The sequence below is a fragment of the Hipposideros armiger genome, unplaced genomic scaffold, assembly GCF_001890085.2.
Source record: "Hipposideros armiger isolate ML-2016 unplaced genomic scaffold, ASM189008v1 scaffold_79, whole genome shotgun sequence".
NCBI classification, from domain to species: domain Eukaryota; kingdom Metazoa; phylum Chordata; class Mammalia; order Chiroptera; family Hipposideridae; genus Hipposideros; species Hipposideros armiger.
The window spans coordinates 2,150,239-2,174,209 of NW_017731429.1; the positions used below are offsets into that span (position 1 = coordinate 2,150,239).

General features: G+C 38.8%; 1 protein-coding gene across 19 annotated transcripts in view; it reads left to right on the forward strand.

The window, feature by feature from the left end:
• The window catches only part of SYTL2 (synaptotagmin like 2), a 115,197-nt gene that overhangs the window by 78,627 nt on the left and 12,599 nt on the right, over positions 1-23,971 (forward strand). For 6 of the 19 annotated variants that reach the window (XM_019643523.1, XM_019643525.1, XM_019643526.1 and 3 more), the window contains 7 exons: positions 256-370; positions 1,479-2,282; positions 6,188-10,048; positions 12,771-12,872; positions 14,881-14,934; positions 19,421-19,515; positions 22,817-22,936. In XM_019643523.1, coding sequence (XP_019499068.1) covers positions 256-370; positions 1,479-2,282; positions 6,188-10,048; positions 12,771-12,872; positions 14,881-14,934; positions 19,421-19,515; positions 22,817-22,936 — 5,151 coding nt within the window. Of the gene's footprint in view, positions 1-255; positions 371-1,478; positions 2,283-6,187; positions 10,049-12,770; positions 12,873-14,385; positions 14,474-14,539; positions 14,664-14,880; positions 14,935-16,156; positions 16,205-19,420; positions 19,516-20,271; positions 20,664-22,816; positions 22,937-23,971 lie in introns of those variants that run through there. The other 13 variants (XM_019643533.1, XM_019643535.1, XM_019643536.1 and 10 more) reach the window with 12 other exon arrangements.

Below are 23,971 nucleotides of genomic sequence, written 5' to 3' on the forward strand. Positions count from 1 at the left end.
AGATTGGTTATAGGACTCTGGAATTGAGTATATTTTATACTGTTTTTTTGTTTGTTTTCTTTTTTTGGTAAAACATATATAATAATTCTATGCTAACCTGATTAACCTGATTAACTAGGACAATCATTTTTCAAACATACCAGATAGAGTTTACTGGATAAAATTATCAACTATTGGAGATAATAAGCATTTGCTGACACTGAGTTGATGTTATGACATTTAAAATGAGTTTGATAAACACTGTTTTTTCCCCAGCAAAGGAAGAATCCATTTAATAGTTCCAAGTTGCCAGAAGATGACTTATCTCAACAAACCAAAAATGAGCAGTCAAAAAATGGAAGGGCTGGTTTTTTTCAGACATCAAAAAAGGGTAAATATTATTTTTATGGACTCGATATTTTTATCTTTGTTATCTGTGGTCTAAGGGAAATTCTCAGAGTTCCTTTAACAAAAATAACTTTTAAGAGAAAGTGAAAGGTCCTGATGGCTTTCTTATTCTGCTATGCCCATTGGTTTCTTGCCTGAGGAAAGAAAGCAAAAATTTTAGAAATTGGAGGCTTATGCATTCCAGTCTTGGAGCTGATGCTTACGCAACCTTTATGCCTTGGGTTCTCCCTCAGTGAACTGGGAATTTTTCTGACCAGAGGCATTCAGTCATTTATTTAACAGCATTTATTGGATGTCTACCACGTGCAGACACAGTTCTGTTTAAAATTAAGAGTTTGCCTCGAGAGAAAAAAGCCACTTGACAACGTTATGATCCTGTAATCTGTAATTATCAGCCGAATCCCTCAGGAGTATTAGATCCAGTTTGTGACTTAATGAATTTAAATCTGCCTCTTATGGAATTTTACCATCCTTCCATACCATTAAGAGGAAATACCAAAGATCTCTTTAAAAACAACTATAAGAAAATTCCACAAGCATTAAAGATTGGACAAGAGGTAGAAAATTAACAATTGAAAGTAGAGTTTGGCACTTCCATCAGCCTGTTTTAATATTAGTGTATGTCCCCCTCTCCACTGGGTATACTTTATATAGCATTAAATATTTTACCAAAAAAAGTCACTGGAATATGTTACAAATTTTTTTTAAAACTTTCTGACAAAATTAACTTTTGTTTTAGGTATTGAGTTTTATTTTTTCAGTTGAGCTCCTTTTTCTGATTTCCACATGTGAATTTTTTAAGTAACTTTGGTGCTTTTCCTTCACTACCATGAGAAATTTTTAAAAATACATTAAAAACAATTTTTTATTGAGTATAAAATACCACAAAGTATATATGTAAAGCACAATAATCTTAAATGTACAGTTCAATGAAGTTTATGCATGAATTTTTAAAGGCTTTTTAATTAGTTCTGCACTTATACTATGTATTTTAATACTTCTGCTTAATGTAGATTAAGTTTATCGTAGGTGTTTTAAATTATAGAGTTACTCTCCATTTGATATATCACCTAATGTGTTTTCATTTTCAGGTGAATTGTCGGAGTCCAAAGAAAAGTCTTCTATCCTGGATATTTCAAGCCAAAAGTTAGAGAAACCAAAGCAGACTTTTCCAGGCCCTGGGAATGAATCCCAAATCAAAGCGCCAATCCCCAAAGCCAGGAAAATGGTCTACAAATCGCATGATTTAAAGCAAGAAGATAATCAGTCTTTTCAGAAACAGAGGACAGACTCTCTGAACGCAAGAGGGGCTCCGAGAGGGATCCTTAAGCGTAACTCCAGTTCCAGCAGCACAGACTCAGAAACTGTCCGTTTGCATCAGAACTTTGAACCCAAAAGCAAAATCGTGCCACCTGGCCTAACGATCCATGAGAGAATTTCTGAGAAGGAGCATGCTTTAGAAGATGACCCCGCCTCAAGCTCACCGGAACCATTAAAGCACGTGAGATTCTCTGCAGTGACGGATGAACTCCCGCTGAGTCCCGGGCTAAGCCATGGCCGGGAAGTGGGAGAATTCAGCGTTTTAGAATCTGACAGGTTGAAGGATGGAACACAAGATGCAGGGGACATGGATGAGTCTGGGAAGGAACCTAAGCCTTCCCAATACAGAAAGCCATTGCCTTTACATCAATCAGCCTCAGGCCCAAGTGCGGCAAAAAATGGAACACATCAGCCAACAACTTCTGGGTCTTTTCCGATGAATGGGCACCCTTCTCCCTCAGAAGTTTTAACTGCAAGACCACAGTCCATTGAGAATTCACCTACCATCAGTGAACACAAAACTAAATCATCAGAATTATCAAAGCTTGAATCAGAATTGTCCAAAAGCCCTGCTGGTAAGAGAGCTGTCACTACCAGGCTATAAGCACTGACCCGGTGAGCCTGGAATGGCCGGGTCAGCCAGCCCTGTAGAAGCGGCCTTTTGCCTCCCAGCCACTCCAGCTGGAATTCAGGCAAATGCCACTGGGGAGTGCTTATACCTCTTAATGGGTTTGGAGGCTTTCCTCAATCACCAATAGCTAAAAGAACCAGGTTAGCACAGTTTTTGGCCCATTTTGCTTTACCCTAAACATCATATCAATTATTTAAACAAATTATAATGTTTTGAGTTAAATCAAGGTGTTTATACAGAGGAAGAATTAAAGATATGCTAATACCTTTTTATAGACTAAGTATATTATTACTCTAACTCACATTTATCAATTGACATTTATCCAAACCTTTGGTTTCTCTTCTAATCTCCAGAGAACCTTCACTTTCATATGGTGAACCTTCACTTTCACTTCCCACAAAGGATGGGAAGCTAGACTTTGAGTGCTCTCTTTGAAAAAGCCTCAGACTTTTGCCTGCACAGAGCCTCTAGCCATTTGTTCTTAGCCTTTAAAAGTTTTGAAAGAACACTCTTTCAGCTGGTGTGAGTTGAAAGGCAGAGGCAATAAGAATGCTGTTTTTTCCTGCCAAATAGTTAACTAGCCCTCATTTGAAGATCCTACAACTCTCAGGGGATGCCTCAAACTGCTTTCCATACTTATACGATTACTTCATAATTCTGATGTTTTAGAAAACAAAACCATTCTGTGTACTCTCTCCCATCTTCAGTAAGTCTTCATCCAACCCTATGATTATTTCTTTCTGGTCAAGAAAAATTTTAGTAGCAACAGCCAAGTTTCTAACCCATTTGCTCTCACCTTCCCTTATTAGTCAGTATTAAGTTAAACCGAGTCACTTTTGCTCAGCTCTACAGTTTCATACTTATTCAGAGAAATCTACTTCTCAAAGTATAAAGTATTTTCACCACCCCTCCCCGCTGGACATTTAAAATCATTTGAGCAGGACAGAATATATTTTTTTAATTAAAAATTAACAGGTACTTCTTCAAGAAATGAACACATATTAAAGAAAATTATTAAAGCTGAGTGAATATTGCAAATAATTGGATGATGCTTACTGAAATGTTCATTCAAAAAATGAAAAAATTTCTTTGGTAATATTTTTCTTTATTATAACTAATAGAAAAAAAATTGGTAAACCTTCCTTGTTTTTCAAACTGCACCTACTTTACCACAGACTATCTTTGAAATTTTGTATTAACTACATATTTGTGTTTTCTGTTTTTTCCTCGCAACTGGCCATGAAATTTGGGAGGAAGGCATCATTCTCTGCACCCATTTTGATTGACAGACAGGCCATCTGGCCTCAGACTTTATAAACAAAGTTCTGCTTACTTATTAATACGCTGCTTTTTTCCTGCTTACCAAAAAAATAAAACGTAAAAAATGGAGCATAAAAAGAAAATCCGGACCACAAAAATGATAACCTCTCTGCAAATTATAAGGGTTTGACTTTAGCTTCGAACCCCAGGATAGTCAATATCATACTCATTATTGTGCTGGGGAAAACACAAAACAAAACAAAACAATTCCTTAGAGGAAACAAAATATTCCCTGGAATCAGATTTTTTTTTTTTAAGATTTTTATTGGGGAATTGGGGGATGGGAACAGTGCTGGGGAATGGGGGAAGGGGAACAGACAAGTTGCTGTCATTTTGTTCTTCAATCTAGTTGTGGAGGACATTGCTTCACTGGCCCAAGTTGGCACCATCATTGCACTCTTCCCAGGTGAGGTAGATCAGTCGCCGGCTTCTGCACGGGCAGCCACTCACTGCGGCTGCTGGCCACTCACGCTGGCTGCTGGCCGCTCACGCTGGCTGCTGGCTACACACGGTAGCCCATGGCAACCCACTGCCGCAGGGGCTGCAGCCTACACCATCGCCGGCGACTCACGGCAGCACAGCTCCAGGTTGAGCTGTTGTTCAGCATCTTATCTGTGGAGGGCAGTGTCACTGGCCCTTATATGTGGGATCCGAACCGGGGCCCTCTGGCACCCCAAGCCAGTTCTTAACCACCGCGCCAATTGGCTGGCCCAGATTTTTTAAATAACTGGGTTTTTTTTAAGTAATAAACTTCCACTGTAAAACATTTGAAAAGAAAAAAAAAATGCCGTCAAATGCACTGATAAATGATGCTATACCTCCATAGCTAAAATATATGGTAGATGGAAGCAAAATTGACTCCTCTTACCATCACTTCCAATTACTAATTTTATTATTTTTTTAAAAAAGAAAGAAATGCACACAGAATGAAACAAATATCATCTGTGATGTCATTACCCAGATTAACTATTGCTAACATTTAATTGTAGAGCTTTTCAATAACTTTCAGGCATGGATATAATTTTAAATTATGTTTATACTGCTCCAACTTCTTTTTTCAGTAACAGTATATCACAAACATTTTTCATCAATGAGTAGTTTTCTGTTAAACAGACTAACACAAAATTCCTTTTTTTTTTTTTAGCTGAGCCATCCTGCCACCGGTTGGCAGCTCAGCGGCTGCTCAGGTCGGGCCGGGAATCAAACTGCTGTTGCTCAGAGCTCAAACTCTTGAGCGAGCTCTTAACCAACTGAGCCACTCAGCCGGCCCTAACACAAAATTCTTAAAGACTTCTCAAAGAAACTTCACAATTATTGACATATATTTAATAGTGCAATGTGTAATTAAGAAAGGGAACCAGTATCCACTATGTGCCAATTATTGTTTAAGACTTTGTTGTTTTCACATTTAGCCAGAGTTAATGATTAAAATTAAAGATAGAATTTTATTAACTGATATGTCCTCTAGTGCATTTGAAACGTAGCTGACTTCATAAAAATTCAGGTCACAAAACTTTCAGGAATGTGTATTGCTTAGCTTAGCATTTATATGGAAGAGGGAGAAATGCTAAAACACCTGAGCCTTAACTGAAGGGGAAGAATATCTGAGTTCCTTATCTAAATGTACCCTGTGTGATTACGGTTCAGAAAGGACTCTGTCTACTTTCTTGATAGCTTAGAACTTAAAAATCCTTCTCTAGCCTCCTAGCCATTGGTTAGCCAACATCAGGGAACAGGTGTAGATCCCATTCTCCTTCAGTTCTCATTTTAGTTTATTTGGCTCATAGAAACTACTTCTAATGCACAAATTATAGGAGGGAAGTAGGGAATAATGAAGGAGCCTCTTGAGATCATAGTCCTAAAACTCCAGTATGCACAACAATCACTGGAATAGCTGTTAGTAAAGATTCCTGGACCCCATCTTCAGAGACTCTGGTTTAATAGATCAGGAGTAAGGCCCGGGAATGCAAATATCCTCATTGTGCCATACTAAGGCTCTGGAGGGAACTCCTTGTTGAATCTTCCTTGAAAGTTATTTTTCCAAATCCTGAAATCTCCTAAGTCTGTGTTTTTCAAACTTGATTATAAGCCCCTTCTAGGGTTTATGAGTGTGCCAGTGGATAGGTGGAATAATAAAATCAACACGGTGTATGTTTCTGGAGTGTCAATTTCATGCAAAGACTTGAGAGTGGAAAAAAATTAATATATAAAATGTAACATGGAGCACAATACAAAATTCACATGAATTTTTTAAATAAACCAGAGACTTCAAAGAAATTTCCCAATTCAGTCTAACCTCATACTTCCAGGGCTCTGCATTTAGCTTCCTTTACATAGGACATATTTGGTAGAATATCTTAATTAGAATGGTTTACATTATAACTCCTGAAAAATGCTGATATAAACAGCTAGTGTTGTGGAACATATAAAAAATACAAAGTTCTTTTTTTAAAAGATAATGTAAGTTGTTGAATAATAATTCTTTAAGTATTCTCTTTTCTTATTTAGAAAAGCATTTCTGTATTGCAGATGAACTGTCTCGTGTTGAACCTGATCGCAGTTCTAGAGACCATCAGCAAGGTAAGCCTCCTCTTCTCAAGGCCCTAAAAGCTAAGACATCATCATGCTCTGTTCCATATGCCACTGAGATAAGGAAGACAACTGATGATTCCATATCTAAAGTCCTAGACTGGTTTAACCGAAGTTCTCAGTCAGATGACAGTGAGTCATCTCTCCAACATTCCGGAAGAATAGAGTCCCAAGAAAAAACAGGCTCAAAATCACAGATCGCTACTGCCTTGGTGACAGATGACACCAGTCTAAATGAAAATGGCTCAAAAGCTGTATTATCCACTAAAGTTGAATCGACACCTGTGAGATCTGATTCAACGTTCCAGGTAGAGGGAAATATGCTGCCTTCTGGAAATTGGCAAGATAATTCAAATATCAAACCCAAATCTATTAATATGTCCCAACAAGGCAAGGGAGGTCCAGGCATATTGCATCCATTTGAAATCTACAGTCCAAATCAAGGGAGTAAAACTGTGGACTATAGGCAAGCTTCAAAAACCATAGAAGGCAATGGGGTACCTCCCCCAACCAGTAACTATTCCTATAGTGCCCTCAAAGGATCTGATGCAGCAGACCAAGTTCCTTGCAACAGTAAGAATGCTGGCAGCTTAGGTAACGAAGAGCCTAAGGTTCATGTTTATGAAAAAAATAGAGGAAACTCAGAGGTGAATTTTAACACTTCAAAAATTGTCAAAGAATCAAGTTTGAAAGACAACGTGAGGACAGAGAGAAAGAGCAAAGGAGGAGCTACTTTCATCCAGAAAGCTTCTTTGGAGCCAGAGAATATTGAGTTGCTCCCTGGGGCTGCCAGCAACAAATCTTCTTGTAAGAATCCTGGGGACCAACTACAAGAAAAAGCTAGTGAGGTTCCCAAGAACCAAGTGCAAAGAGAGAAATACAAAAGAGTAAGCGACAGAATATCATTTTGGGAAGGTGAGAAAGCTGCAGCTAAGTTAATTCATAAAGAACCCATATCTTCATATAGTCAGGGACAACCTTCTGCTAAAGCATATCAGCCTGTGAAGTTCATGGACAGTTTATCTACAGACCAGAATGAATATAACCAAGTCACTGCCAAACAAGTGGTCCTAGATGAGGATGGCCAAGCAGTCCATCTCTCCAGTTTTGATTCCTCAAATAAACATGAAGAGACCAAGGCCCAAATATTAGGTCCATTCAAAAAGAATCCTTTAGCTGACCAATCAGGTAAAGTGTCTCTGTTTCAGAATAAGATAAACGAGCCTGTAAAAAGATTGCCAGTGGCAGAGAGTTTGCATTCTGGAAGAGACATCACTTTTCCGGCACTGCAACATCCTTCAAATGTTGGGACTGAAATACATACTTCTTTGGAGAAAGACAGATCTCTAATTGTTGAATCAAATCCCAACTTTAAAGTTATGCCCCTAAAAGAAAGAATGGATGAACCCAATACAGAACAGGTCTATAATCACTCTCAATTTGAGAATTTGAGAAAGTTTTGGGACTTAGGAGCCAATCCAAACAGTCAGAATAATGTTGAGAATACTATCACAACAAGCCAAAAAAATTCAGTGCCTTTTAATAGCCAGAAACCTAAAGAATTCCATGACCTTGAATCATCAGGGAAAAGTACTGATGAAATAGAGACACTTCTGAGCCAAAAAACAGTTCCAGTAACAGAGGAAAAAGAGAAATTGAATTCCAAGTGCACACTCCAGGTGTCACCAGATGAAACCACATTTCCATGGAGACCACCCAGAAAGTCCACTCATCAGTTGCCAGGAAATGAGTCATCAAAGGAAAATGTGGAAAAGAATACTGAAAGGTTTGGTACTCCAGTTTCCAAGGAAGAAAAGGATTACTCAGACCAAGAGGTTCAAGAATCCATAGTGAAAACCAGCGTTTTGTCTAAAGACTACAAAGTTATTTTTAATGACAGCTTACAGAAGCTGCTTTCAGAAGCTTCATCGCCAGTAATCCAGCCTTCTTCTGGTGGAAAAGTTCATGGAAAGCAAGTGCTTGAACCAGGTGTTTCTGAAAATAGGACATGGCCTGGAAAGACAGATTTTGCTGATACTGATGAAGAAGCCAAAAGACGTAAGGAAATCATTAATGAACATGTCAGCAAAACAGTAGCTCCTCCAAAGGTTGAACTAAACGCCTGGGCTGCTAGTCTAGACAAACTCCTGAAGGAAGGAACTGGACCTATACCCTCTCCCTCGCAAACCAAGTTGGATTCTGTTACCACGAGGATCAGCTCTGAGCCTGAAGAGAGTGGAGCTTTTGACAAAGGGATAGAACTGAGTTGCAATTCGTCAGCTGATCAGAGAGAGAGAATAGCTCCTTTTCCAGAGGGGGAAGAAACTTTGGGAAAAACAGATCTCCCCCAGAAAGCTGAAAGTGGTGAGTGCCAGCTAAACACGGAGAACTTGTTTCAGATGGCTGCAGAAGGGTCTCACCCATTGGATCAAACTCCCTATCTTCATAGAAAGGGTTCTTTTGGGAACATGGCCAACTGTCCCCAAGATACGCCTTCCAGGGAGGGTGATCTTGCCCCCCAGGAGAAGACACTGCCTTCCCAAAGGGAAATTTCAGAGACTGTAGAAAAAGTCATTCTCCCACCCAAACCTGTATTGGATGATGTGAATGTTGTGTTACAAAAACTACTTCGAGAAGCTTGGTTGAGTTATCCAGTTGGGAGGGAAGTAGTTACTGGAGAAGTAAAAGCAGAATTTCCTGAAGGAATACAAGCGGCAGCTAATCCCAAAACTTCTTTGGGAGGTATCCCACCATCGGCCACAACAGACGTCATAGTCCCAGATAGAAAGGACTTTTATTCCCTCAATGTAGTTCCTGATAAAACTCATGAAGTTGGATCTTATTTAGCTGCCATCAAAATAGCTCCATCAGAACAAATCCTTAGCTCATCTGGTTCCACGGTTGCTCAGTGTGGCAAAAAGTTACCTCAGGAAGTGGCAGAAATTGTGAGGGAAACAATTATTCAACCTAAATCAGAACTACTTGAATTCAGTGCAGGCTTAGAAAAACTACTGAAAGAAACAATGGGAACTCCCCTTTCGAAGTATGAAAGGGACACAGGGACTCTTCCTCCATCAAAGTTAGTAGGTAGTATTCAGGTGACCAGGCAAGCTGCTTCTGAGTTCCATCCCGAGGAAATAAAAGAAACAGTAAAAAAGTCTGAAGCTCCATCAATAACTGAGAGCGCTTTTGATATGGGTTTTGAGAAACTCCTTAGAGAAATATCTGAAACTCCTTCTTATCAGCCCCAGGTGTCACTGAAGGAAGAAACTCCTGAGAATGGGAATTCACAGCCCCAGCAGGCCAGGTTCTTGGGGAGAACCCAAGAGGCCCCTGGAATGAAGCTTACGAGTCACGTTTTCAAATCTCAGGCCCACCTATGTGACAAAGTGTTGGGAGGAGAAGCTGTGACTGATTTGTCAGTGGATCTTTGTGGTTCTGAAAGTAGAGTTGAGATCCCTGGAACCCCACTTCATGTGGGCCATGAAATAGGGACCAGTGAAACCATGAAACCCCTAGAATACATAAATAGTGGAAGTGAGTGTGCACGGGCTCGAGAAGAGACTTTTAAGAAACCTGGCTTCGCAGTGGGTCTTGAAGCAATTCGTGTGTCCAGAAATAGGCAACCTAGTCCTCTCCTGACCAACAAGGAAAATCCTACAAAAACAAGTAATGTTGAGTTGTTTCTGGCATCACCATATAAGAGACAAAAGGAAGAGGAAGAAAAAGAAGGTGTCTCTGACTCTGAATTTTCAGATGGCAACATCGGCTCTAATGCAGAAAGCTGGAGAAATACCTCCAGTGAGCATTTTGAAGTTTTTAACCCATTGGTTAATGATGATGGAAGGGGCAATAGAATTTTTTAAACTGGAATTCATTTGACACTCCCAAATGGTGCTAAAGTCTTATCACTTGAGTTCCCCCTAGACTTTGTTAATAAAAAACTGCATTTCCTTTTATATTTTTTAATTAAATAAGTTACATAGAGATAGTGTTACCTACAAGGGAGTGTTTTAGAATTTTATGAATTCTCATTAACGTTCTCACTGGCACTTTATTCTCTTTATTCTGATTCTCATTCATCAACAATAGAACTTTTAGGTTTTAAAAATATTTTTTAAAAAACTTTTTGGGTTTAGAAGACATTCCTGCTAGTTTTATTCCTGGAAATAATTGGAATTTCTTTCATAATTGGCAATCCAAATAAAAGTCTCTGGCAAGATTTGTGGCAAAAAAATTGCCACAAATGGGCATAGATTTATCTTTTAGGAGAAATACCTGACCATAGTACTGGCTAAATACCAGGAATGAAGTGCCCAGCTAGAATTTTCCCTTGGATACCTAGTGCTGCAGAGTTTTTATTGCCACTCTCTCCCTCTTGTTTTCAATTATCTGCAGAATCTTCCCTCCTAGAGTCTGACTTTGGTCAGATGGCTTCACCTGATTCCACCTACGGGCATTGCCTGGCTTGCCGCATTTCTTTGGCTGCAGCCTTGACTAAATAGATGAAGATCTTAATCGATTACCATATTCCTCTAAGTAGACTTGAGGTTACTGGTTTTGGCCAGGCTTTAAAACATAGGGTTTTTGTCAGTTTGCTGCTCTGATCAACGCAGGCATTTTAGCAGAGAAATGCAGGAGCAAATAGGAATGAGAAGGTACCTGATTAGAGTGATGAAATGATAAAGGATGCTCTCTGGTGGGACATTTTAACCAAAGGCACACAATAACTAGTGTTGATCACCTTCCTAATAATTTTAATAGGATTTGTCATTTTCAAACTCCCTTTTGTCTCATTGAGAATAAATAAGTTTTCCTGACTGTAGGGTTTCTTGAAAACTGACCAAAGAATCTGTCTTTAATCCTAACTAATTAAGTTGAAGCCCTTTAACAAGTGTTGCTGGTAAGAAAAGGAAAGGGAAATACCAGTCCCTGAAACCAGACATGCAAGATGTTAAACTTGTTGAACTAGACGTTTACTAAGCTCCCCCATCGGTTACTAGGCAGACTGACTCTTAGGAGGAGGAGGTCTTGTCAATTTGCACTGACACTGGAGACTGTTGCCTACTGTACATAGCTATGTTTATAATATATCAGCCTAACTGATTGGACAGTAAAAATTCTATCTAAAAATGAAGTAATCAATTTTAAATAACCACCCAGACAGAGCCCAGAGATTTTAAAATTATAAACCAAGTTAGAGATATAAAATGGTAGTCATAGTTTTATTAGTCCTCGAACCCAAATTATTATTTTAAAACAAGTGTGTGAGGTGGGGTGACAGTAGGGAGAAGCCCAACTACAAAGGCACCATAATGTTGGTGAACAACCTAACATACTTGACTGAGCTCTACACCAACCAACACCTCAATATGCTTCTTTCAAAAGGAGCTGGAGGGGTTCCACAGTCAAATACTTTTGAAAATGCTAGGAGGTTAGACACGTGGTTAGCATATTAAAGTTTTTGAGAAGGTCAACAGTGAGGAACCTTTTAAATATGTACACAAAGCGCCCCAAATGTAATTCACCTTAGAATCCATTTGCTGTAGAATACCTATTAACAGTAAGCAGAACTGGGATGCGTTTCAGTAAAATATTATCTAGAGAAGTGGTTCCCAAATTCATTGACTCATTAATGGACTCATTCATTGGTTTCACAAACATTTCTGAAGTGCCTGTTGCCAACCACAGTTTTAGACACTGAGAATACATCAGTGATAAATGATAGTACTCAGACCAGAGTTCATCCATGATGGAGTTTCTACTGTCAAATTAGAAAAAATTAAGTACTATCTAGAGAGATTTTTTATAAGGTTAGATGTATTCAATGATCATATTCTGAGGTTATGCCCTTCCCCCACCTTTTAGTCCTAAAATGTCTCTCCTTTTATAAAGTAAAGGCATTAGTAGATGGTAGATCACAGCCACCCCTCACCCCCCATCTAAAATGCCTTAGTAAAATAAAAAGTCAGCTATCTCATGTCATTTCCCAACATTTTGATGGAAATTTTACTAGCTCATGAAACCCCAAAAGCCTACATCTGTTGATCAAGAGACTTCACCCATCTGTGTATTCGATTATACACAGATGTCAAACATCTGAATCATGCCTTCTATAGTTTTCAGCTAATTTTTTTAATGCTCCAGAAACCATTTTGTGGCTATCTTCAAAAGCTAGAAATGAAGTAGAAAGATTCAAAGTCTGGCACAGAGCAAATCGTGTGCCTAAAATAGAGGTGTAGAAGACATTAATGTGGTAATCTTCTTTCTACATGATTTATGCTTGCACATATTTCTTGACCAAGAAAATTAATTTTTTTAAAGGGCATACTATTAGTGAAGAAATTTTCTTCTGTGAAGTGCTTCATAGAGTAAATAAAACTGTACAGGCTTATGGCATAATGCTCCTTTTAACCTACATTTCAGTGTCCATTGATAATTAAGAGTTTGGTGAGGTTTTTTTTTTTTGGTTTTTTTTTTTTTTTGGTATTGTGCAGCGTTCATCGGTTTTGTCTTGTAACAGGTTCAGAAGAAGAACCCAGTCCTGTTTTGAAAACTTTGGAAAGGAGCGCTGCTAGGAAAATGCCTTCCAAAAGTCTAGAAGACATTTCATCAGATTCATCAAGTGAGAATACAGTTTGCCCCCTATTCATGCCCCATCTAAGCTTAGAAATGCTTATGTGCTCCTCTGTGGCCTCACTGCATGCTGTGATGCACTGAAACCCCTAACGGGGGGCTTAACAGATGAGAATAACCTTTCCCAAGTGAGCTAAAGAGGCTCACCCTAATGCGGCTGGAACTGTGCTTTTAAAATAATGTATGAGGTTTGGTTACTAGAACAGTAGGTTTCCTTGTATTGAAGCATCCCAGTTTGCATGTTTATTCAAGTACAGTGAGTTTTAAAAGATTATGGTAGCTAGTGATTCTAGTAGTAACAACGAACATTCATTGTGTGCTATGTGCCAAGACTTGGCTAAGCGTTTTACATGCATTGTTTCATTTATCTGGCATAAGCATCCCTGTGAGGGACAAGCTGTTATCCCCATTTTTCAGATGAGGAAAATGAAGCTCAGAGATGTAAAGAAACTTGCTTAGTATCACGCAGCAGAGCCGGGTCTCAAAATCAACAGACTATTGTCAAGAGCATTTATGAAGTCACCGTGTTATATATGACAGTGTTGGACGGCTGATGAATTTTGAATAATATGGAGATGAATTAGCCCCTGGCATCAAGGACTTTCCTTTCTCTTTTATCCCTTCTTTTCATGTATTTCTTTTGGACACTGGAACAATAAGCCCAAAGAGTACATGACATGCAACACTTGAGGCACACTGTTTCCCACTGGTTGCTGCTTTAATGGGCAAAGGATTTCTTAAGTACTAACATAAAACATAACGTATGAATATAGGGACTTGTGAGCCAGACAAATGAACTCAGCAATCATGACTTCTAGGGGTTTTGTTCTTATTGTTTTAAGCTAAGGTAACATCCCCCAGGATTGCAGATGGTCATGAGAAAAGTTATTGAGTGAAAGTTAATCACTGCCAAACTCATGATTAAAAATTAACCATTGTCATGTTTAGAATACTTTTTATGCATCTGCAATTGAGATTAAGAAGTCAGAATTTAAAAAGGAAAAGGAGAAAAAAACAACAACACTAAACAATGTCTAAAATTCAGAGATTCCCAGGGCTCCGAAGTCAGTATTCCTAATTTGGCATGCAGTCCTAACCCTGCCAAAGATCTTGGAATCTCAGGCTTGGAAGGGTCCTTGAAGGTCACCCATTCCAAACTTCCTCCAATGCAGGAATTCCCTCTAAAGCCCCCTCAACAGGTGGCCAACCCCCACATCCGCCTGAATGCTTCCAGAGAAGGAGTGTGCAATCCCTTTGTTGGACAACCTTGATTGTTCTTGGTGATGGGCCCTGAGGGGGGAAAAAAATAAACAACAACAAAAAAAACACCTCAGCAACGATTGTTCAATTTGGCAAACCTCTTGCCTGCATAGCTTGAGGCTATTTCCACGGTGCAGCTTTAAAGTCCTCAGGAATGTGTAGGGTTAAAAAAAAAATCACCATCAGCTGATGGGTATTCCTGCACGCTCCCTTCCAAATACCGATACCCACTCTCACACTAGCCTGCCAAGATTCCACTTAGCAGCTGGTCCCCAGTTACATCTCTTCAGTTGACTTCCCAAGCAAGGCTCCCAGAGGCGTACACAAATGGTGATGCATACACAGAAATATTTGTTAATGTCCATGGGTTTGGGAAGGTGTTAGTCATGGTTAGCATCTTACCCTTTTTAGAAGAATAGAGAGGCTGTTGCAGCCCGGTGCTTTCTCCTGCTGCCAGCCGATTGCTTGCTCTGAGCTAACCCTCTAACCCTTGGGAGTCCGTGTGCAGCAGTGTGCTGATGTAAGCTGCATCGGGGCTGAAATGGGAGCTTCTGCTATGGCACTGGCTCAAGTTGCTAATCTAAAGAGAAAGTATTTGGGGGAAGACATCTTGGTTGCACCCCTCACTGCATCTTGACTAATTGCTTCCAACTCCGGGGGGGTTTCAGGGACCATCGCATTGTTCTTTCTCACCAAGAGTCAGCCGTGTTAACCATTTGTTAATTTCTCCTGAACAGATCAAGCAAAAGTAGATAATCTGCCAGAAGAATTAGTACGTAGTGCTGAAGATGGTAAATATCTTTATATATTTGCATGTCTGTCTGTGTATTAGATTCTGGGGCGCTTTGGGCAGTCACGGGGATGAAGCTGGTGGATAGATAGAAACGTCATTTGCTACTGTGTGATGAATGGTGCCTAAGTTATTATAAAACGGTTCTGACTTGGTGCGTTTAATACTGTTTCTATTCTTAAGGCTTTATGCTATCATTGTGAGGATCTCATCGGAGACCCCTGGGAAGCGAGGGTTTCTATAAATAAGAAATTGTATTTCTGTGGGGAATAGCTGATTTTTGCCACTCTGACTTGCAGAACTCCCTATGAAAGCAGGAAGAGTGGAGTGGGTTCCTCGGTTAAGTTATCTATTTGATTCTCAAGTCTCAGCATTTAGATCTCTCTGGGCATACCTGGTAAAGCTTTATATTCAAAGGAAAGAGTCCCGGAACAAAAGTGAGGATCCTGCCTCTGCTCATGTAAATAACAGCATAGACCAAGGGTAAAATTAACTGATTCTGAATATTAAGGAGTCAGAAGATTTTGAAGCTTATCGGTTGATCAGCTATTACTTGAATAAGGTAACAGTGCCTTGGTGGGAGTAGGGAATGGAAATGAGTCTGATTTTTATAGTTCAGCATTCATGCAAATGTATAATTTATATTTGTAGGCTGGAATTTTGTTTTCGAAATTGCCTTCACTATAAAAATAAAAATGTATATTCACTGAGCTCTCCCACATAAAAGCAGTAACAGAGCTCTTCCAAGACCCTTCCTTACTTTTATGTAATAGTTTTGTCCTTCTTACTCTGTTTACAACAACCTCATTGAAATAGGTGGGACAGGGATTTTTACCTTCGTTTTACAGATAAGAAAAGCTCTGGGAAATTAGGTGACTCGACTAAGGTCCTGCAGCTAGTCAGTCAGTGGGAAGGTTGGGACGAGAATCTCAGCTCCATTACTCGTTGTCCAGTGCTCCTTCCGTGTTCCATGCCATGGCTTAGGGAATTGGAGGAAAGATGCAAACAGCTCCTATGCTGGACGTTGGGTTTTTAGTTGAACAGGAGCCCTAAGGAGGCTCATGAAGAGTCCTACTGGGGAATGGATCGAAGCAAGCTGAAAACCCGTCAGGTGTATTCTGGAGCCTCACTTGTGAAACTGACATTTGAGCTTTACTTTCATGTCTCTTTAATCCTTCTGTTAAAATGGTATTTATTCTCCATGTTGTTGCCCTTCTGAGTAGATCAAAAAGCAGATCAGGAACCAGATACAAATGAATGCATACCAGGAAGTGAGTAGCAGGCTCTTTTTCACAAATGACTAAATGTTGCCACCTGACATGGTGTGAAATATACTGAAATCACTAACCCCATTTAATGTAACACACCTTTCTTATTGGTACTAAACTCTTGCAGCTTACAAAACTATTTCATTCCGGCAAGGGTTGTATTAAAAACTTTTTACTACTGTCTGTGTTGAAGGATTAATTTGTGGTTCTACCGAGGGAGAGTTACATATTTAAAAAAATTATTATCTATGCATATAAATGTATTACATATATATGTTAATGCTGCATATTATCCTTTCATTAGTCTCTCTGCTCTTTGTGTCTTTGCCTAAAAGAAAGTTGGCACCTTCCAATGTCACTTGGCTTTTATGTTGCAGTGTGGTCCTGAGTATTGGATCTCTGTGGCCTTTATACGAGACTGTAGACATGAAGCAATTTATGGTTTATTTGGATCTAAGAAACAACTGTACTGTGACAATTAGTATGTAGTATGGTTGTATATGCCTCTACATGTCTAGAGAAGCAAATGTTATTATGTCCAGGGTTTAAACTCTGAGGTTCAAAACTGGACTTGATCAGTATATATTTAATATGTAAAGCAAGTGAACTTCTGAATCTTAGGAAATAAATGCACCCCTGTGGTGGCTAATGTCCATCAACTAATTAATATCCACCACCAAGCAAAGATAATGATTCTACACTCTTTTCTGTACAATCTTAAGATGGCTGTACTTAACAGTGACTACTGTGTTGAGGACAGACACGACATTAGACAGCTATTTGTGGGCCTAGCAAAGCATGCAGGTATGCGTGTATGTCTTCTTAGCTTCCAGGTTTCAGTCAGTTTCATAATCCTAGGCAGGAAGATCTGAAGATAATGATACACATGCCTGCCCTTAGGAGTCCACGGGATTTTTAACAACAGTTTCCCAACAATCTTTGGATGTGCTAATAGGTCTTAATGAGAAGAGCCACTTAAATGAAGGAGCCATTAGGTAGAGAAGCAAAGTGCCAGTGCTAGAAGGCAGTGGCAGCTGGTCTGAAATCGGAAAGTTTGCTCATGAGGTCCCCCTGTCAGAAACGAAGTTGCTGAGCGTTGGCACACGAACTGACCAATTCTTCAGAACTACCTAGGGAAACAGACAATCCAGGCTTCGGCCCTTGGTGTATGTTCTCTGTCCCGCTGCAGCAGAGAAAACAAGACTGCAGCCCCTCGGAGGGGTGCTGGGTAAAGGGGCTTTTTCAGTTGCTTTTGAACTGGCAAATACTTAAATTTGGGCATCTTATTTTTATCTTGCTGTTTTGTTCAACATTTAGCCTGAGAAGTGAAAATGAAACACAGACATAGATATCCATCTGTCTGTCTATCCATCTGTCTGTCTGTCTGTCTGTCTGTCTATCCTTCCATCCAATATATCTGCATCTTCATTTGTGACCTTCTGATTAGCTTAGTTATTGGTCCAGGCAAATAGGCTAATCATATGGTGAATTCTGGATAAATTAATTTCTCTCTTTTTAACGGTATTTTCTAAGATGACTCTTAATGCCTGGGCTGAGATGATTCCTTTTCTCTAGTGAAGAGTGTATTCTTACCACAAGACAAAATGAAATACATGATCTCTATTCTTGAAACTAATATAATATTGACTGTCAACTGTAATTGAAAAAATTAAAAAAAATTTTTTAAATGATTAACTGAAGAAAATGAAATATATGATCAAAACACAAATAACTGAAGCCCAATAAATGTAAAACTGACTACATTTGAGTAGTGGATATACTTTGAAAATCACAGGGAACAGTGTTGTGATAAAAAGTTTTTGCATGCTCATTGGGCTCTCCTGTGCCCTCATGGGACTTAATCTCACACTGCTTCTGTATAAGTCACCCAAATACACACACACACACACACACACACACACACACACACACACACACACACACGTTTAATGGGAAGTGATTAAGGTGGGTACCATCTTGTGAGACACCATAAATGTATTTTGATACATTTGTGAGCCTAAGGCTAGGAGAGAGCTATTATGTGAATAAGCAAATATTTAATATGTGTAGTTCAGTTTTCAGTTTTTCTTCATTAGACTTCATTTAACTAAAGATTACTTTAGCTAATGCTTACGGCTGAATTTGAGCCTTTTGAGTTACATATAGGACTATAATTTTATTTTTATCTGTTTTCCTAGCATCTCTTTCAGTGATAAAGCAAAGTCAGTATATTTGTATCACATTGAAAAGATAATTAGAAGAATCTCTATCATAATATTTTTTTTGTTTAGCAAATACTTATATAGAGCCTCCTTATACATGCCAGGCACTGTTCTAAGTGCCTTGAAAAATGTGAACTCATTTAATATAAAAGCTCTCACCACAAGAAAAGCTCAGATATTGTGATTCTTAGACAAAGAAGAAAATCGTTTTCTAACTAGAGTGATACAAATTAGGAATAGAATTCTATCATCTTATTATGACTTCCATACATATATTTACTGTATCAGAAAGAAATCACCTGCTACATTTTTATATTAAAGTTTTAGAGTACCCTAACTTGAATCATTCAAACTTGGCCTTAGGTATCTCTATTGAAAATTCTCCGAGTTGACAGGTATCTAAATAATTTTGATATTCATAAAGTAATTCATTTTGAAATTGTAGTCTTTCATAATTCTGAGTGAGAAACACTGCCAGAGAAGTAATCCCCACAATCACTAAATAAACAGACCTTCTCTTAGACACTCAATAGCCAGGGCATTTTTATGATTGAGTTGTGTACAAAGATCCTTGCTGTCCGATGAAATAGTTTTTCAGCCTGCAGCATGTTAAAATATATCTCAAGGAGATGAATCAATAAATGAACAGATCTCGTGGTTCAAAATACTGATGTGAAAAACAATAAGTTAAAACTTAATGAAACAGGCAGCACATTTTACTATAATTCAGATCCAGGTCCAGTTCAATAAAACTAATGGTTTTTAAGTTCATTTTTATTTTTCTATTTGGTTCAACTCCTTGCTAGTTTTCCCTATATATTTTATGAAAACTGCATGTTGCTTACCTTATGGTCCTGTGCATGTGAACTACTGTGCCTTTAACCTTGTTACAAAAACACCTCTGTTCATGGGTGAAAGAAAAGTGTGTTCTCAGCTTGTACCTTATGTGTGTCTGACAATTGTATGGATAATTTTGAATGGAAATGCTGCTGTTTAGTTTCCACAGTGCCTTCACAGCCTGATAATCCGTTTTCCCACCCCGACAAACTCAAAAGGATGAGCAAGTCTGTTCCGGCATTTCTCCAAGATGAGGCAAGTTTGTCTTTTGTACCTTCAGGAAAATGGAACCACAGAGGTGGTTATGCTATACCAAGGCTTTTGTATTTGTATTCAGCCGTGGCAGAGGCCACAGAGGTCAGCAGGACTGACCCTTGCCTTTCTTATCAATAGAGGTAGTGTTGTTGATCCTGGAATGAGGCAAGGTATGTCTCATTTGACTCAAACAGTAACTCTTTTTGGTAGTGAAGTCAAATTGCATAGATTGGGGAATGTGACTTTTGTTTCAAAGTAGGTACAAAATAAGAAATCCAGGCAGAAATATGTTGGCACGCACTAACTACCCCTCTGTAGTTTGGAGCAGAGTTGATTTGTGAAAGCTTAGTCTAGGTAGCATAACTAGCTTGAAAGCATTTGTTAACGCATTGTAGACCGGTGACACAGATTTGCGTTAGAGGATGTGGAACAATCAGAGTGAACAGGGGTCTTCCTCCAGAAACGAAAAACGAATCACAGTCTCTGAAACATGGCGAAATCACATTCAGGAAAAAGGGTGAAATTCTTCAATCCTGGAGGGATACTCATGTTGTCAACATGATTTCCACAATTCACAAGTCAACAATGGTTGATATTCCACGGAGAAATGAAGAAGTAAAGAAAAAAACCTATTAGTATTTTTCAGTATAATATGAACATGAAGGGGGTTGATAGGGTAGATCGGTACTTATAAATTTCAGTTCACAAAAATAGCGAATTTGTTATAAATTTTTAAAAAACACAGTATAAAGGTTGATTTAAATGGTTTAAACCCCAGGAACATGCATTTAAACAATTTAAGTGCCCCATCCTCAATGTGTTAAAATAATCATGTAACAATGACATAGCAGACTTGTCTACCGGGTATAGGAACGTTATATACATTATCTCGTTTAATCCTCCAACAGACCTGGGCGGTGGGCTACCTTATGATTCCCAGATATTACAGATGAGGAAACTGAGGCTAAGAGAGGTGAAGTAACCTCACTCAGCCAGAAAGGGGTTGAACCAGGACTGGAGCCCGGATCCGGCTCCCATGCTGTTAACCACTGTACCTACTGTCTCCAGTAAGCACGAGACTATTACTACCACTCACTGAGTACCTAGTCATTACCAGGCACTTAATATTCATCCTGTAACTAAATATGGTAAGTACTATTTTCTCCATTTTATAAAAGAAGAAAGAGCCTCAGAGAGGTTAAATAACCTTCCCCAAACCCAACAGCTACTAAAAAATAGATCTAATACTATAACTCAGGTCCTTTGACTTAATTAAGATTCCATGTTCTGGCAACCAGGTAGTTAGGAGAGCTTTGGAGTCAGACATTCCTAGTCCTGGCTGTGCTACTATTTGCTGTGTGATCATGGACAAGTTCCTTAACATCCCTGAGTCTGGTTTCCTAGTACCTACCTCATTAGGTTGTAAGGACTCAGTGAGATAATGCAGAGAAAACACATAGCACAGGGCCTGACACATAGTCAGTATCCAGTAAATGTTAGCTATTGCTATTTGCAAGTTGGGTCTGATTTTTGATGGTGAAATAAAAAGCTTTATCCTCAAGCATTCTCTTTGTAGATGGAATATGAAGAAAGCTCTGGACATACATTATACCCCTTCCTCCCCCACTTCCTGGGCACCATCCTTGGGCCTTAGACGAACTGTAACTGCAAATAGTCAGCCCTTGCATATGCTTAAGAGCCCACATTACAGCTCCTTTGGAAAGAACCACTCATTCTTTGAAACTGACTCATCTTAGTTGGAGGCCAGCGATAGGCACTTTATGGAGTTTCCATGCTCTTATACCTTTGTAATGTGCTTTGATCTTGGATGGTTATGTGAATGGACCATATAAATAATCTGAGAGGCAAATTATGTCAGTTCCTGCCTGGTTTTTTAAATTTTTCTCCTCCCTTCAGTTTTAACCTGTGGTCTCAGCTCCACACAAAAGAATCTAAATCGTTTGAGTTTGTGCATCAGAGATGCTAAATTAAGCTGTATCATTTTACCTTTCAAAGTACATGGGGTTGGATGGAATACTAAAGAAAATGGAGATGAAATCAGGCCTTGCTCCTTTGTCCATTATCCCTTTGAGACTTAGCATCAATGATGTGTTCAGTGCCAACTGTGTCGCGGGTCAACATCCCGTTGACACAGGATCCCATCCTTCCAACAATTAACTAATGACCTGATATACTAGGTAGAATGTAGTACATGCTGTAACAGAAGGAAATGGGCTGTAAACGTGTGGGGGACAGTGTGACAACAGAGACTTTAGAAAGGCATGGATTTTCTTTTTTAATCCTTGAGTGTTCTTTTCTCACCCATATAAGTCATAAATTTTGTTTTTCTTCAACTCCTTTCTTAATCTGCACTGGAATTGGCACCTGTTATGTTGATACATAATTGCATGGCCCTGGAATATGTTGGCATGAACTAACTCCTCTGCCGCGATGGTTTCCCTCACCCCAGGAGCCATGAACTCTCTAACCCCCAAAGGAGCTCATTCTCAATCACGAATTTTTAAAGCTGCCATCTAATAAACTTTAGATCTAAATATAATAAAACTTATTGCTATTTTCCTTTCTCAGCCCAGGTAAATATTTCCTGAGACATATATAACATAAGCACTTTGTTGCTATTTTTTTTCCAAAAATGTGTTAAATGCTTAATGTGGGTAGAATGTATAATTTAATACACTTCCCTATAGCAACAAAAAGATAAGCACAAAGCGCTATCGACGTTCATACGAGGTGGTTTAAATATATAGCTTTTAGTTAAAGCAGATCAGACGAGCATTTATTTTTCCTACTTTAATATAGTATCTCAAGTAAAAGATTTGACTTTTAGGGAAGTTGGGGCTATGTTAATAGTGGGGGGAACGAAGCATGACGTTTTATGTTTTGACAGTAAATCTCAGACATTTTACTGTCTGGGTAAAGTTAATTTCTCATCTATATCAGTAAAATGCTCCAAGAAACATGACTATGTAATATTAAGAAAGAACAAGAAAGCTCACTGTCATGCTGTCTTCTGTAGCACCTTGGGACAACCTTGTAGGTGAAGAAAAAAAAATTTACTCTGTTATTTTGGTAGCTAAGCCTACTTTCCTCCTTCCGTGAGGTCCGAGGCAGACCACTCACCCCATCCTGAATCCCATTCCTTGGCAATTAGCACTTGTGTCCTTTGACCTTGGGAAATGTCATAGATCAGTGGGATACCAACATATTATCTTTAAACAGAGATTCTGATCTTGACTCATTCTGCATTTAAATTTTGTGTATATTATATGATGTTTTGTAGAGTGATGACAGAGAAACAGATACAGCATCAGAAAGCAGTTACCAGCTCAGCAGACACAAGAAGAGCCCAAGCTCTTTAACCAATCTTAGCAGCTCCTCTGGCATGACGTCCTTGTCTTCTGTATGTAAACAAAGGCTCCGTGTTAATATCTTGCCGCTTCTGTGAACCTGGTTCTGCCATGCCCCCTGCTACCGTAAAATGCCCTTCTGTTGTAGTTCTCAAATCCCAAGGGCATGAGCTTTTTCTTCTAAACCACCGTTGGCTTCTGGCTAGCTACATCTTCCTTTTTCTTTTTTTAAGCATCAGAGAGTTTATACCCATTATAAATCAATTTGGCCTCTTCTATATAAGCACTTCAAAAATAAACCTGAATTTCCAACCAAATGAACCACTAAATTTTTCTGTGCAAGAAACAGGTGTCTATTATAAAGTCTGCTTTATCAGACATACTTTTATATACTGTTGGCAGGTATAGAATGGTACCTCTCTTTTAGAAAGCTTTATAAATAAAAGTACTGAATCCCATAAAAGAACGAGAGGTGATTCTATGCCTTATAGAAGGATTCTGAACAGGGTTGTAAAAGAAAAGTTATTTAAATGTGGTTGCTCACATTTGATTTAGAGAATTTGACTTTACATAGGACTTCTTTCTTAAAGTGAGGTAGTTGTGTGTGCTTGTAGTATGTGTGTAGGAATATACAGAGGGTGCCAAAAAAAATGTATACGCATTTTAAGAGGGGCTGTCTATGCCCAAACAGTAGTTCCCTCTAATCAGAAGTGTCTAGGATGCTGATGGTAACCATTTTGAGCACCTCTTATAATTGCAGAAGTCAAACGTGACTTGTATTCATCTCTTGTTATCGGTATATATTGTGCATTACAATTTTAATACAGTTTTTTCCTTTCTTAAAATGTGTATACATTTTTTGGCACCCTCTGTGTATATGTAAATATATCTACATACACTAATCCAAGTATTTCTCTGATATACATACACATGCACATGCACAAATCTTTCCAGGTATGTGGCCCACGTATGCTAAACAAATGATAAAGCTGTGCTTAAATTCTTACTAGCTTCACATTTCTCAAATCTTTTTTTTTTTTTTTAAGAATCTATTTAAGTTGAATTTCTGCAGCTAACAATCTAATGCA